Genomic DNA, 16,880 nt, shown 5'->3' on the forward strand with positions numbered 1-16,880 from the left:
AGCCATGGCCGCTGAGCCTGCGCGTCCGGAGCCTGCCCTCCGAAACAGGAGAGGCCCGCGTACCGCAAAAAAAAAAAAAAAAAAAAAAAAAAAATATATATATATATATATATATATTTTTTTTTTTTTTAAGTATTGGTGAAATGTAAACTGATTCAGCATTTTAGAAAACAGCTTGTCCGTAAAGATAAAAAGCCCTTAAAAGGTCTGAAGCATGTGACTTAGCAATGTGAGGAATGACGCTGAGGAAATTACTGGAAAAGTCTGTGAGTCTCTATGGAGAGGGGTGCTCACTGCGCTGTGATGTGTGTAACAGCAAAAAATAGACAACAGCCTAAGAGGTCAACCACGCGCCTCAGTTACATTAGATAAACCACGCTACCCTGCAGACGGCGACACACGTGTGGGCCTGGAGAGAGGCCGTGACCTATGACAGCAACAGCGCTGACGACCACAGACGGCCACATGGCCGCTCCCCAGTGCAGAGTATATGATTCACACACAGACCCACTCACTCCTATACACGCACACCTGGAAATGTGTGGCCAGAGTGCAGGCTGACAGGGCAGAAGTTTGCTTCTGGAATGTCCCGTTACATTTTTTCTTCTATGTGCATTTTTTTTCCTATTCTGCTTAGAACATAGCTTACTTCTGTAACTGGAGAGAGAAAGTGTAATGCCTCCAGGGTCAGCTCAGATGAAGTTCCAGCTCCTGGTGTGGCATTCAGGCCTCACAGCCACAGTCACAGAACTCAGACGCCCTCCTGGGAGGCAAACAGTGAGGAAGCCGCCAAGGGTGGACGCTGAGCATCTTGGAACAGGAACATTCCCGGCCCACCAGGGTCGCTGCACTGCGGCTGCAGGGGCCTGAGAGCGACCCCACCCTCACTATGGCCAGGTCACAGGACCTGACCACAGAGCTATCCAGCCTGTCCTTCCTCCCAAGGACCTCACCTCCCTTAGGACTCGACTACCAGTCTCGGCAGAGCATCAGAATCCTGACCAGCCGGCTTGAAGCTGGTTTTAAGCTAAGCAGGTGACTGCGCTCATCACCGTGTCTGAGAGCCACTGGCCCCGGCGGAGACACACGGTGCCGTGTGCCGTTCCTTCAATTCATGCAACGTTTTCCATTTTGTTTTATCCTGTGAGTGTGTATAAGGAATGCACACAACATATCTGCAATATGAGACACGTACATAATTTATACATAAATAAACATAATGTATTGCATCCTATTACACTCCATTACAATTAAACGTAAGTAGGTCTCAGCCCTGGGGGTGAGTACTCAAAGCTGACTGGAGACCACTGCTCTCAACTACCAACCAGCATAAAGCGATTGATTCTGTCTTCTGATATTTACAAACTTCTCTGCATTTTCACTCTGCAAACTCTGGTCTGTGCGAACACATGTGACAAAGCAAAGCAGGAGAGAAGACAATACCCTGGAAGGAGGGAAGGCCACGGGGGCCCTGCGGACCAGCCCCACCTGCTGATGTCCAAGCACTGACGTGACCAGGCCAAGCTGCCCGCCACCAGGCCACCCGCTCCTCGCTGCTTAGCTGGAGAGGGAACTTCCCTTGTCATTACTGACCCACAGAAGCTGAGTTTCAAGGGGGCCACAGAGACTCCTCCAAAAGCCCCATCCTTCCATACTCTCTCCTGGTTTGACTTGAAGGTCCAAGAGAACCATTTTAATTTTGCTCTGTAATTCCCCCAGAATTAGCACAGGAGCGCGAGATACTTCCTGCTCCAGAAGGCACAGAGTTGGGCAGCTTCCGGGCCTTGGGAAACACCAGGCTCCAAGAGGGCAGTGAGGGTGGGCCTGGAGGGGTAGCACCCACACTCCCCGCAGCAGCCTCAAGGCTCAGCAGCTTCACAGAGGGTCCGAGCCAGCTCTCACCCCCAGCAAGTCCTGAGCTCCACCACCCTTTGCATGATGGATGTAAGCTAGATAGATGAGAAATACATAGCTAGATGGTAGATAGGTAGATAAATAGATTGGATAGGTGATAGATACATGATAGGCTTAGGTAGATAGATAGATGATAGAAACATACATACACACATATACACGTGAAGGATAATTAAACAAATACATACATATGTACAAGCAATGCAATCAGAAGGCCAGGCCCCGGCCTACCCTCCCAGCATTTCTCAGTTTCACCTACAGCCTGAGCTGTGTCCTTTGCCAACTTACACTGAAGTAACACACACCCATTTAGGACAAGCCGACACCATCCATAAGCCTAAGTCTGTCAATTAAGAATGAACTCCTTGGGCTTCCCTGGTGGCGCAGTGGTTGGGAGTCCGCCTGCCGATGCAGGGGACATGGGTTCGTGCCCCGGTCTGGGAAGATCCCACGTGCCGTGGAGCGGCTGGGCCCGTGAGCCATGGCCGCTGAGCCTGCGCGTCCGGAGCCTGTGCTCCGCAACGGGAGAGGCCACAACAGTGAGAGGCCCGCATAACGCAAAAAAAAAAAAAAAAAGAATGAACTCCTTGAAGGCAGGCCCTCTAACGCCTTCTAGTACCTGCCCCCATCACCTAACTGGATGACGGGCTGGAACTGCCACATAGTGACTGTTCACCCCAGCCTGCCGGTGAGGCTCCTGGCCACTCCTTAGGTGGGGAGCACGCGGGGAGGAGGGCACAGCAGAAGCCTAGCGTGGAGGTGGGCTGAGGGACATCACATGAAGGGGATGCCGCTCAGGGGGGCGTGGCCAGTGCCAAGGCCCTGCGGTGGGACTGTCTGCATCTCAGGGACCAGCAAGGGAACCAGTGAGGCCAGAACAGGTACACAGGCGGGAAAGAGTGAGGAGAGGATCTCTAGGATGAAAAAGGGAGGCCCTCCGGCGAGTCAGGGCCCCCGAGAGGCTGGAGAGAAAGCCCCTGCACCCCACAGCAGCCAGCCGTGCCTGGGGAGACAGGGCCTGGGTCCAACGACCATGCAGCCCCCCGGGCTTCAGTATAGAAGGCAGCAGTGTTCCATCAGCACAGTCCTGTAAGAGGCCACAGGTGACCGAGGTCAGGAAGCAGACCCACTCGTGGTCAGCCACCTGGTTCCCAGCAGGAACCCCAGGACGGAGATGTGATTCTCCTCACTTCACGGTTTGGGAAAAAGCATTCAGAAGTACTATTAGGTGTCTAGAATCACACAGTTAAGATGCAGTAGCAACTTCTGACACCAAAATTCTGGACTCTCTCGATCCCCCGGCCCCCGACGGTCCACAGCCCATCCTGCTCAGCCTGTCCCTGGGTCAGACTGGAATCAGTGAAGGTAGAGGAGCTTTTCCCTGGGGAGCTAGTCTAGCCCTACGCCTAGGAGGATAGAGAAACCGTGAGCAAGTGACCACTTCTAAGCCAGTTTCTGAGATCTGATGTGCATGAAATCCTGCAACGGGAGAAAATTTCATTCTGGGGCTGTATTTGGAACCAAGCGGATGATACGCAGGGGACGGGACCCCGGATACACTGGACAGAAGCCCCTTGGCTGCCCGGGGAGTTCTGCCATGAGCAGATAGCGAGGGGCAAGTCCCATGCCCAGTGGAAGGGGCCTGACCATGCCCAAACGCCGTGCTTGTCAGGAAGGTGACATGTGATGTCTCTGTGAGTCTTTACTTGGAAGCAAAGAATTTATCTACTTTTGGGGCTAAAAAGCCAAAGTCTCCCTTTATCGCCACAGTATATTTCATGCCTTAAGAATAACTGAGAGCCAACGTACAGAAGTTTCTTGAAGACAGTCCCTTGCTCATGAGAAACCCTGCATCCTGAGCTCGTGGAAGTCTAAAGAAGCCTCTCTACTTGTAGACCCCTGGCCCCCAGATCTGTGCTGCAAACGCCTTTTCTCTTGCTGTTTTGTAAGAAGAGAGCTCTCCGCCAGCCTTCCTGGGGAGCCTTCAGAGGCTGAGGGCTGCAGGCCCCCACCGCTCTCCGTAGACCTGTGCCAGCACCCCGGGTGACAGCACAGCACCTCCCGTGTTCCTCCCGGTCTCCAGGGCGATGCAGCACCGTCCCCACCTGCCTCTGCCCTGCCCAGCCCCCTTCACCTGTGTCCCCTTTGGCACATGCTTATCACAGCTCTCAACTTCTAAATGTGCTAAGAAAAATAAGGGCAAAGGGAAGAGACACAGGCGGAATCTGTGCGAAAGGTTAAACATATGAAAGGTAACCCACAAAGCCTGGGCTGCTCGAGGGGCTGCTTCTCCTTAAAGGTGCTGCTTGAGGCCCAAAGCTCATCTGCTTAGACCACTATGTAGTCCTGGGACCCCAGTAAAGTCACTGGCCTCCCTGATAAAATGACAGCTTTGGATCCAGCGCTTAGAAGGTCTGGTGCAGCCCTGCAAACCCCGAGTCCATGGATCCGAGACAGTGAGCAGTGAGCCATCCACCAGATAAAGAATTAGATGACCTGCCCGGGGGCTCTCTTGTTTAACATATTTTTCAAATTATTAAAACTCATTTATTTTCCTAATGGGGTTATTTTTATATTTGAAATAGATGTAGCGATAGCAATTCTGCAGTCACGTGGCCATCTTTCAAGAGAGCACAGTGACCACCATGACATTTGCATGCCGACACAAACTTCTTTTATTAAAAGAGAACAGAGAGGGCTTCCCTGGTGGCGCAGTGGTTAAGAATCTGCTTGCCAATGCAGGGGACACGGGTTCGAGCCCTGGTCCCGGAAGATCCCACATGCTGCGGAGCAACTAAGCCCGTGCGCCACAACTACTGAAGCCCGTGCACCTAGAGCCCGTGCTCTGCAACGAGAAGCCATCACGATGAGAAGCCCGCGCACTGCAATGAAGAGCAGCCCCCGCTCGCCGCAACTAGAGAAAGGCCGCGCGCAGCAACGAAGACCCAATGCAGCCAAAAATAAATAAATTAAATAAATTAATTAATTAAAAAAAAAAGAGAGAGAGAGAACAGAGACTGGTGCACCATTCGCCAAGACCAGAGGTAGCTCAGTGCAGAACACTTGGTGACACTGGCCCAAGTATCGCTGGGAGAGAAATGCTTTGCCACTGATAACGGCGCCTTTCTAAGAGGGCAGACCGCTGGAAGGAAGGCTGGGGTTCAGACAGGCACTCCACCGTCACTCCACCGTGTGGGAGCAGACGCGGGACAGCTACGTACTTCCAAACAACAGAGGGGGAGAACAGTGGGGTCCTGGCGGGGACTACCGGTGTGAAAAGGCCACGGGAAGCTCGCGGGGGACAAAGGCCAAAGCACATGTCCAGAGTGGGAGAGCAGCTGCTGCCCGGGCGCACACTCTGGGGGCCCCGCGCGGGTTGAGTAAAGACAGGCACCCACGGTGCCCGGCGGGGAGGTGGTCCCCTGCGCTCACAGACGTGCGTGGTATATGGGGCGGAGGGGGAGGTGGGATCCTCATCCACTGGGCAACACCATCTCCCAGGAGCCGCTGGCTCCCCAGGGCAGGTGGGGCTCCGGGCCCCTGGGCCCCCAGCTGACCTGAGGCTTTTACTTGGTTCAGTCAGACATCCTGCACCACCTCAAATCTACACCCAAACCTCTGCTCCCCTGACAGGATGCCAAGAATTACTAGGGGCCCTTGTATCTTATACTTTTTCAAGGAAAAGATGTAGTCGATGCATGACAGTCCACAAACACCCTGCAGACCTTACTCTGGATGCACAATGTGCCGTCGAAGGCTTTGGAGGAGGGTGCCGCAGTCACACCAGCAACCGCGTCCAGGCCAAAGGACTCCAGGCTCCGTGTCTCCAATAATCACTCATGAGAGGCGGATCACTGGCTTCCTACAGGCTTCTACGAAAAGTGCTTAACAAATCCAATGCAGCAATGACACAACACCAACGCCGCATCGCCAAGGGCCCCAGCAGAGCCTAGGGGACAACCTGAAAGGCTTATGTGAGGGATCGGATTCAGGGTGCAGAGACAACAGCTGCTATAGGCCGCGTGCCCTGTCACCCTCCCAACGCAAAGGGCAGGAAAGCGGAGGGGAAGACATTCGCAGCGAGCCCCGCTACACAGCAGGTAAGCAGTGCGGCCTGGGCTAGAACCATGTCCACACTCCTCACCATGGCCACCCTCGGGGCATCTCCCGGAGTCCCTTCCAGCCCTGGCGGCTGTGAACGCAGGGCCACACAGAGACAGCCAGCTGACCCAAGGCCAGGGTTAGCCACACAGGCTGTCCCTGCATTACCAGGCCCTGCTTTCCTTCAGATGAAGGCCTCTAAGTACAGGTAACAGAACCCTGAATGCTCCAGCTGTGTGACCTTGAGCAGGCAGCATGCCCTCTCTGTGCTCTATGCTCCTTACCCATAAAATGGGCTGATAACTACAGCAACCTTCTCTGCAAGGTTGTTGTGGAGTTCAAGCAGCAAAGGCCTGTCACAGACCCAGAACAGGGCCCAGCACAGAGTAAATGCATTATTAGCATTTACAGCGACATAGTCTCATGTGTTTTCTGGGAAAGCATGAAATGGGGTGAAAGGAAAATGAGAACAGAGAAAGCAGTGCCTTAATGAGAACCACTCAGCGGTCAGTGAACGCATGTCGGCAGAGGAGGGGAGGCCACGGACACTTCCCCGTGAAGACACAGCAGCACCCATCTCTGTCATAAGCACACTTAGACACACACACACACACACACACACACACACACGGTGGACAAATCAAGCCTGTGTCACAGGGGTTGATGCTAATGCGGTGTTCTCATGTCCCCTTGCCACAGGGTAAAGGGTGGGGACTGGCCTGGCTCAGGAGGCCCTGGGTGAGCCCCAACCCAGCAGCCTACCTCATGGAGTCTCCCTCACTCTCCATCCTCACCTCACAGCCCTCCTTTCAGTTCTCCCAACACATTCGCTCCCTCCTGCCCCAGGGCCTTTGCACATGCTCTGCACCCACTTATTCAAGCCCCACCTGCATCTCTCAGCTCAGATGTCATCTCCCCAGCAAAGGGGCCCTGTATGCATGTTCTGTCTACCTTGGTCTTCTCGACCGCACTGACCTCAACTGCACAGAAATAACCAGGGTGTGAATTCTTGTCTAAGCTCTACATTCCCCCCTTGAAGACACAGCAGAGGCACTGGCTGCTGGCTCCCAGATGCAGCTCAGCCCTGGGAGCGGTGTCCTGAAGGCAGTAGGCAGCAAAACACAGAGGTCTGCAAGATAAAGGAAGGAATAAACCAAGCACTAATTTCAAAGAGTCAGAGGGGTGATCTGGCCATTTTAAGAGGCAGGGGGATACTGTTTTACATTTCAGCAACGAATATCTAGCTAGCTTTATTTTTAGGATAACAAAAATAAAAGGGGGGACTTCCCTGGTGGCGCAGTGGTTGAGAGTCCGCCTGCCAATGCAGGGGACACGGATTTGTGCCCCGGTCCAGGAAGATCCCACATGCCGTGGAGCAGCTGGGCCCGTGAGCCATGGCCGTTGAGCCTGTGCGTCTGGAGCCTGTGCTCCGCAACGGGAGAGGCCACGACAGTGAGAGGCCCGCATACAGCAAAAAAAAAATTAAAAAAAAAAATTTAAAAGAATAGCAGCTGAAGAGTAGCAACTCTCTACCCCACCACAAGGTTATAACATATGGAATCAATGAAAGGGGGGTGGTTGGTTATTAGGAAGAAATTTTCCATTGAACAGCCAGGTGGTGAAGCACCAACTTCAGACAACCCAGTGACCATAAAGTACAGCCTGTCCCCACAGACTGTCAAATGTGGGTTCTGCTCACTGGCTGGGTGGGACTCATATGCTGCGCCCACCCAGGTACTGGCTACAGTGACACACGTTCTCACCAACAGGATCCTCCAGATCACCCTGTGGAAGCATTTGATGAGATCCCTGCAAGACGAGGAACCGGAGCAACGGCCTTCCTCTCCAGGCACACTGCCGACCGTGCCGGGGAGCTGGTCGCAGCTCCCACCAGGCTCACTCCCCGCTCCCGCTCACGGGGTGAAGGGTGGCACTGGGATCCCTGGGCTGGAGCAGGTGAAGGCTGCACCCCTGCTTCCCACCTCCCCTCGCCCCCTCTGGCTTTCGGGTGAAGAGCAAAGAAAGAAAGACCTTTAGTGAATGCCATACCGGGAACTTGGCAGGGCCTGAGGACACATCAAGGGTGCCAGCTTCCCCAGAGTTGCCGGACCTGTGTGCTGGTCCCAGGCATGCTGACCAGCCCTGAAACTTGCGTTGTGAAAGGTCTTATAAAAAGGAACAAAAGGCACGTTGCATAACCAGAGCCAGATTCACAAGGAAGCACGGGGCTTGGTGGCAGTGCACAAATGTCACCGCCAGGCAGGGGACTGGGGAGGGGGCTCCATTAAGGAGATCAGCTGAAACACCTCTGTACAGTCTGTGTTTGTTTCTCCAGGAAAATGGAGTTAAAAATACATTTTAAAACATTTTGAGAGACCTCCCTGGTGGTCCAGTGGCTAAGACTCCACGCTTCCACTGCAGGGGGCATGAGTTCGATCCCGGGTCAGGGAACTAAGATCCCGCTTGCTGTGGGGCAGAGCCACAAAAAAAATAAAATAAAAAATTGAAAGGCAACAGGTACCCACATCCAGTTCAAATATAAAGGCATTCATTTGTTCACTCATTCATTCATTCACTCACCGCCCAGATGGCAGGGTGCAGGGGTGATGTGCACCTGCTGTCTGACCTTCAGAAATTACCTCTCCGTTACTCAGTTTTCTCATCTGGAAAGTGGAGGTATTGGGAGGATTCAATAAGGAAACACGTGCAGAGCTAAGAACAGCACCTAGCAGGTAATACGTGCTAAATAAATATCAGCTTTGCACTCAATCCTTGTATTTGGGCACCAGGCAGGGACTGGCCCCTGAAACACAACTTCCCCACAAGCCCACATCAAACACAGTAACCACCCAGGACCACAGCACCATTCAGAAAAATAAGACTCTGGGCAAGAAATCTCCCTAAAGTCAGACAGCCAGCAAGACACCATTCCCTTCCAGAACGAGAATACCAGAAAACAAATTCATTATCAGGACTGCCCACCTTAAGAATTTTTTTAGGATTGCCCACCTTAAGAATTCTTTTCTTTTCTTTTTTTTGCGGGCCTCTCACTGTTGTTGCCTCTCCCGTTGCGGAGCACAGGCTCCGGACGCGCAGGCTCAGCGGCCATGGCTCACGGGCCCAGCCGCTCCGCGGCATGTGGGATCCTCCCGGACCGGGGCACGAACCCGTGTCCCCTGCATCGGCAGGTGGACTCTCAACCACTGCGCCACCAGGGAAGCCCAAGAATTCTTTTCTTAATGCTCCTACAGGTGAGCAGCGATTACGATGAATTACTAGAAAATACACACCCCTCTTAAGTTAGGAAACTAAGGTAACCCCCAAGCTGAACTATGAGAAGCAAGGTTTCGTTCACACTGAGATTATGTCTGTGCTGATTTGTCACCAAATACTCAGAATTCTGAGCTGCGTAGGCTGGTCTGAACCATAAGTAACCCCGAGGCTGATGAAGGAAGGGAGGGAGGCGTCCACAGGGCAGGAGGGTGGAGACAGCGCTTTCACAATCAAGTCTTATGTCCCCAGAGGGGTTGATGGGAAGAGGTCCTCAGCTCGGGCAGTGGCCGCCCCCAGGAAGCAGAGGGCGGGGGCCAGGGTCAGGGCTCGGCGCTCCACGTAACTTTCACTGCCCCATCGCCACCAAGCGAGCACAGGGGCAAACAGAGGAGAGACGCCAGGGGCAGACTCAGTGCCAAGTGCAAGTGGAGGTCCCTCTGGGGAGGAACTCACTGTGCTGCAGAGGGGCACGGCCGGCTTCTCCCTGCAGAAGCAGCCCCCTCCCTGCTGCTGGCCTGAGGCAGGCGGAGGAGTAGTGACAGGAGGGGCGGCTGGGAGCGCAGTCTCAGGGCTGCAGCATGGGGGCCCCAGCCCCACAGCGGAGCAGAGGGTTCAGTGACAGCACATAGGGCTGCGCTCGGGGCAGGGAGGCGGGCTCTGGCTGAGGGCTGCCTGCCAGGGCGCTGCAGGGACCAGAGAGGGACCAGGAAGGACCACACAGAGCAGGGGGCTGCGTCCTGCTGGCACTGCCGAGTCCCACCTCCCTGGGGTGCAGAAAGGGCGGGCCCAGCGCTGCTCCCCATCCTCGTAAGTTCCCCCAGGAAACTTGCTGGGGTTCCTGAGAAGGCAGGTGTCCCAGAACCTAACAGGTGCGTGCCCACCCGCCCGCCTGCCCTCCTTCTGTCCTTTTTAAGTAGCACAAAACCAAGAAACAAACACACAAACAAAGTCAAAGAGCATAGCTGGGCCAGAAAGAAGAAGCAGGCGCCATAATACCTCCATTAGCTCCTGAACTGTCACGCTCCTTGGGCTCCGAGTTTCCAGGAGGCCAAAAGGAAAAAGGAGGTGGTGGCTGGACACACGTCAGACCGTGGGGAAAACCGTGGCTGAACAGGTGGCCCAACCTGTCTGAGGCTGGATTCAACTTCCTCACTGGACACCCGGAGCTACAAGAGGAAGGACAGCCAGTGCCGGGCCAGGAGCGGCCAAGAACCAGAGCCCCATCCCCCACTTCAGAACCAGAGCCCCACCCCCCACTTTGGAACCGGGGCCCCATCCCCCACGTCGGAACCGGGACCTCATCCGCCACAACGGAACCAGAGTCCCATCCCCCACTTCAGAACCAGAGCCCCATCCCCCACTTCGGAACCGGGGCCCCATCCCCCACTTCAGAACCGGGTCCCCATCCCCCACGTCAGAACCACCCTCCCCTTCCCAGCTGTCTACCCTGGAGGCTGTCTGGTGGATTTCATTTTATGAAATGGTCGGATATGTTCCTTAAATTGAGGGGGAGATTCATGTAGGCCCATTTTATAATTACATCTAAACAGGCATTCTTTTATTTTTTATCAATTATTCCGTAACAAGGACATTTCATTGCTTCCCATAGAGGACCACGGGGAGGGTTGTGGGAGGCTCTCTCAGCCCTGTCCCTGGAAGGATGGCCAGGGAGTGGAGGGGTCCGCTCTGGAGGAAACCACGTGGGGTCTCCTTCCAGGCCAGACGCAATGGAGGCCCCGAGCTGAGGGGCTCCAGTTTCTGTCTTAGGCTGGCTCGGTCCCCACAGGACGGCAGGGGCTTCCTGAGAGGGGCCGCGGGGCTGAAGGGTAATCGGGCCACCTGTCCCTTTACGTGTCACGTCAGCAGGATTTTTAACTCTTCTGAGCATCGGTTCTCACCTCTGTGAAATGGGTCAACGATGGCAGCCTCCTGGCTCCATGAGAGGACTGGAGAAGTCCAGAGGCACCTAGCCCCGTGTCTCATGGAGGTATCAGCTCAAAGCCAGACTCTTCACCATCGGGGCCCCAGAGGGAGAGACGGTCCTAGCCCAACTCCCGCATTTCACGAGTGAGAGACGTGATTGGGAGGGGAGGTGCACTCTGGTCGGGGAGCAGATGGGGCCAGGTGTGGTGCCCCAAGGACAGGCCGTTTATTCCTTACTCCGTGGTGATGGAGAACACACCAAGCCTGGGGATCCAGCTCTCAAAGACACCATCAAATTCCCAACAGGAGCATTCTCGGTGCCAGCCAGGGATATGAAAAGTGCAGGAAGAAGCAGCCCAGGAGTGACCTGCAGCCCCAGGAGAGACCAGACACAGTCTCTAGAAAGTAAGGACCTGTGTGATTATCCCTGGGGTAGTGTCACCCTGGGAGGGCAAGAGCTCTCTGCAGAGAGAGGGCTTCAGCAGCAGTGATGTGAGGCCACTCCGGGTGGTACCCAGTGGGGCAGTGTCCCGTCCTGCAGGCCCATCCTGCCCCAGTGCCCAAGCTTCCCACCAAGGATGGCCCCACTGAAATCCAGGGGTCCACAGGAAAAGGCAGGCCCCCTTTCTGGGAACATCTCTGAAATGGTGTTCCCTTTTTATAGGTGAGGATATTTCCCACATTTAAGTTGCTTAAAATGAAACAGAGAGGTAAATATAAGACTGTGAATGTGGAATTAAATGCTGGATGACAATGGATCACATTCAAGAAAAGACATGGGCTCTCCTGGTGGCGCGGTGGTTAAGAATCCGCCTGCCAATGCAGGGGACACGGGTTCGATGCCTGGTCCAGGAAGATTCCCACATGCTGCAGAGCAACTAAGTCCATGCGCCACAACTACTGAGCCTGTGCTCTAGAGTCCGCAAGCCACAACTCCTGAGCTCGCATGCTGCAACTACTGAAGCCCACGCACCTAGGGCCCGTGCTCCGCAACAAGAGAAGCCACCGCAGTGAGAAGCCCGCGCACTGCAACAAAGAGCAGCCCCCACTCGCCGCAACTAGAGAAAGACCACGTGCAGCAACAAAGACCCAACGCAGCCAAAAAAAAAAAAAAATTTTTTTTTTAATAAATAAATAAAAGACAAACACATGTTGAATTAAAATGGAAGATGAGTCTTGGCTGGCGCAGCTGGGAAGCCACGTCAAAGTTTGGGTCCTACTGCTCACTGATTGGAATTAAACTCTGTCTTGCCCTCCAAGAACCAAATAAATGAGGTCACACCATAATTGATTGCCTCCCCCCACCAATCAATAACTGTATGGTCACTCCACTCACTCTGGAAGACAAATGCCTGCTACCCAGGGCTGCCCACTGAATGTTCAGAGCCAGCCTCCACAATCCTATACTGCCTCATCCATCAACCAGGCCAGAGACTACCATGTCTGCTGGCTTCTGTCGCTGCCGAGTTTAAGGAAACATTGTGCAAACCACTGAAATGTGAGCCTAAAAAGAAAGAGATCTGTTGTTGCTACAGACACGGGTGGGTGTTCACGTCCCCGGAAAGGCACAGTCATCAGAGCTCTCGACCTAACCAGGCTGTGTAACACCCAGGGCAAACTCAGAGGACTGATGTGGTCAGATCATCTCCTAAGTCTCCTTAAGCTTTCGTAACACTTGGAGGGAAGTTCAGAGGACTCATTGTGGGAGTACGTTATGCAAAAACAGGACAGGGGAGCCTCAGCCACCGTACTGAACTCAAAGACAGGGCTATCAATACACCAAAGACACACGGCGACTGTTGTCTGTGTCGATGACTGTTGTCTGTGTCGACACAGTTAAATACTAAAGTGAGTCACGGTCAGGATTCTGCGGGTTAACTGACAGGTCAACTCAAGAACCACCTACACATTCTGATCATTTTTAATGACAGGTTTGACTGAATGTGAAAGCAAATCGACGGCATGTGACAATCCTCCTCATTACTGTTATTATATGGAGAAGAGAAATGGTTAAAGCCACACACCCCAGACCCTATTCGAGCCCAGACCCATCCTAGTGTCTTCCTTGCACTATCTCTCATGACCCATATGGCGGCCCCCTGAGCCGGGAACCCTTAGCATCCCCACTTTGCCAAAAGGGAGCTGAGGACCACATGCCCAAGGTCACCCAGCCAGTGAGAAGCAGCACTGGGACTCAGCCCAGAGGCTACCATGTCTGCTCCCAAACCTGTTTATGCCAAATGCAGAAGAGGTTCCCAGCTCTTACTCACCATGGTGGGCCGCCAACTTCCCAACTACCCTAGCACCCCAAAAGCCAAGACCACTCAGCCCACCACCGCAGATTCCTCCCAGCTTGGCCTCTCCTCCTGCCCGCCTCTCAGGTTTGTATGAGAATTGCCCACTGCAGGTCCATGGGGAGGCAGCTGGGAAGTGGGCTAGGGTCTCTTCTTTCTGATGGGCAAGTCAGGGGAAAAGGTCTGAGGACCTAATCAATAACTCATCAACTGGGGACTCCCCTGGTGGCACAGTGGTTAAGAATCTGCCTGCCAATGCAGGGGACACAGGTTTGAGCTCTGGCCTGGGAAGATCCCACATGCCACAGAGCAACTAAGCCCATGCGCCACAACTACTGAGCCTGTGCTCTAGAGCCCGCGAGCCACAAGTACTGAGCCCGCATGCCACAACTACTGAGCCCACGAGCCACAGCTACTGAAGCCCACGCGCCTAGAGCCCGTGCTCCACACAAGAGAAGCCACCGCAATGAGAAGCCTGTGCACCGCGACGAAGAGTAGCCCCTGCTCACAACTAGAGAAAGCCCGTACATAGCAACGAAGACCCAACGCGGCCAAAAATAAATAAATAAACTTATAATTAAAAAAAAAAAAAGAGGGCCTCCCTGGTGGCGCAGTGGTTGAGAGTCCGCCTGCCGATGCAGGGGATACGGGTTCGTGCCCCGGTCCGGGAGGATCCCATATGCCGCGGAGCGGCTGGGCCCGTGGGCCATGGCCGCTGAGCCTGCGCGTCCGGAGCCTGTGCTCCGCAACGGGAGAGGCCACAACAGTGAGAGGCCCGCATACCGCAAAAAAAAAAAAAAAAAAAAGAATCAGTTGTAGTTCATTCAAGGTTGCCATGTTCTAGAAAGTCACCATGACACTGGCCAGCCTTCTTGTGCCTATGAGCACCAGCCATTGTAAACAGAAATCACTAACAAAAAGAAAAAAATGCAAAAAATGTGGCACTAAAAGAAATATACCTTGAAAAGGACACCTGTTTATTGATACTATTAGTCTGAGGTCTGAAACAAGAAGACACCTTGTACAGCCTCAGCTGGTGACGTGCCCACAGGCAGCTCAAAATTTGTGCCCTTCTGCGCACATCCCTGGACCACCACAGAATCACAGTGAGGGTTGATTTGTGGATTACAAATAAAGTTTAGTAAATAGGCAAGTTTGCAAACATAAAATCCACAAGCAATGAGGTGTGACTGTAATTTAATCTATTTAAATTTGTAGATGATTCAATCTTCGATTCACTTAAGAACTATCTGGAAAACTTCCCAATGCTAATGTCCCCACGTTTGTCACGATAACATTATGAAAAGAATCATAATCGCAGTCTGATCCAGTCATAGTTGTAAGTTTACGTGATATCATTTTTTTATACCAAGGGTGCCTTATGCTCCTTGGGAAGCTAAGCCCTGGAGTTCTCCTTCCTCTTTGGAAGGCAGAGGCTGACAGGTTGGTGCTGCCATGCCTCCTTCTAAAGACACGCACTGTCTCTGCCAGAGCTTTGTTTCCACCTGAGGACTTCCGACGCCATGCACTGAGCCGCTTGGAGCGTTTTCTAGACAGAGACTCTGACGAAGCTGGCTCTGTGTTCTAGAACACGGACAAAAGGACTACAGCATCGTCTAGGCAGGAGGGAGAGGAGACAGGCATCAGGAGGTGAGACACTGTTCCCAAGAGGAAGGGATCTCGGTGAGGCAGCCCAGCCCCACCCCCTCTCCATCCCCCTAGGCTGCACTGCAGCATCCTCAGTCATCCCCACGCCCAGCTCGCACAGCCCGCCAGGCTCGCTCAGAGTGGCCGCACCCCTGGAAGACATCTCCTTGTAGAGCAGGTGCTCAAACTTCAGCGGGCAGCACAGTCACTCGGCAGGCTTAGGAAAAGAGAGATCTGGGGTCAGGGGTGAGACCAGAGGATGTGCGTTTCTAAGTTCCCAGATTTATGCTGTTGCTGTTGTTCTGAGATCACACTTTGAGAACCACTGACTAAATAAACTATCTGTGCATTGCTTGGTTTGGACTAAAACCTTGTTATCACATACTCTGCTGGCTTCGCTAAAGCAACCCTCGCTGTCATTTTCACTCAGTCCCCTAATCTCCCAATCACATGCGGAATGACCACTGCAGCAGTGTTGTCAGCTTCTACTTGAATATCCCCAAGGACAGGGAGCTCACCACCTCATACACCTCCAAGTCCATTTTTAACTCTTAATTTTCCAAAGTCCTTTGTCACATTGAGTCTAAATCTGTGCTCACTCAACGTCTGTACCTCAGCCATGAGCAAATCATATTGAAGTCAATCCCTCTGGGGACGAAGATGTATGATTTTCCCAAAGAGAAGAGTAAGAATGCACTTGGCCAGTTTGAAACTAACTTCATGTAGAATGATTGTTTTAAAAAGGCTTTATGGGGCTTCCCTGGTGGCACAGTGGTTGAGGGTCCGCCTGCCGATGCAGGGGACGCGGGTTCGTGCCCCGGTCCGGGAAGATCCCACATGCCGCGGAGCGGCTGGGCTCGTGAGTCATGGCCACTGAGCCTGCGTGTCCGGAGCCTGTGCTCCGCAACGGGAGAGGCCACAACAGTGAGAGGCCCACGGATCGAAAAAAAAAAAAAAAGTCTTTATGAAGCAAACATTGCCATTTTAGAAAAGGATGTATCACCTCTGTGTCACGTGCTGATGAACTCAGCAGGTTTTCAGTGAAGCATTTCATCAAGCAGACACAGTGTTCCTTCCAGATGCCAACTAGTCAGGAGGCCACACTGGCCGCTGGCGGGCAAGCCTTGAGCTCTCAGGTACTGAAAGATAACTGGGCAGGATGGGGAGCTGGCAGTGGATCTCGAAACATGGGGGACGATTCATATGATGAAAAAGTTACTGGCCACTGGGTCTCAATCACCAGCCCACTGAGCTCTGTGCCTATACTACTTGCACCCTGCACAATAATCCTGGGATGTGGAGACCAGGGTCCTGAGCTTCAGGTACCACCAGCTTCCAATCCCCACAGCTCCTCACTGAATCACTGTAAAGCCAAACCCAGACATCATATCACTTCATCTGATAAGTATTTCAGCATCTTTAGAATGAAGACTTTTCAAAAAATACAACAAAATACCAGTATCATTAGCAATATATTCCTTAATGTAAAGCAAATATGAAATCACGTTTGTACACAAATATGGAATCAATGTTCAAATGTCCCTGTCTCAAACGTTTTGTTGTGGTTTTGTTTTTTCACAGTCTGATGGTTTTGAATCAGGACCCACATCAAGTCTTACAATGTTTATTTAACCTGTCTCTTCATTTCCTTGGAGGAGCACAGGTCCCTCCTCCTCTTCTTGCAGTGTATTTGAAAACAACTGGGGTTCTTTTTACCCAGTAGGATTT

General features: G+C 53.0%; 1 protein-coding gene across 14 annotated transcripts in view; it reads right to left on the bottom strand.

Annotated features, from left to right (window-relative positions):
• Positions 1-16,880, bottom strand: part of TNS3 (tensin 3) — a 235,607-nt gene that overhangs the window by 133,399 nt on the left and 85,328 nt on the right. Inside the window, exons 1-2 of one of the 14 annotated variants that reach the window (XM_081244815.1) lie at positions 9,025-9,105; positions 8,596-8,678 (exon numbers count right to left, since the gene is read on the bottom strand). The exons of 7 other annotated variants lie outside the window; for them this stretch is intronic. Coding sequence is in view for 2 of the 7 variants with exons in the window: in XM_081244811.1 (XP_081100937.1) it covers positions 9,025-9,153 (129 nt within the window). In the remaining 5 variants the exon portion in view is untranslated. 6 more of the 14 variants (XM_081244812.1, XM_081244811.1, XM_081244816.1 and 3 more) reach the window with 6 other exon arrangements.

Source organism: Mesoplodon bidens, assembly GCF_964165515.1.
Source record: "Mesoplodon bidens genome assembly, chromosome: 9".
NCBI lineage: Eukaryota > Metazoa > Chordata > Mammalia > Artiodactyla > Ziphiidae > Mesoplodon > Mesoplodon bidens.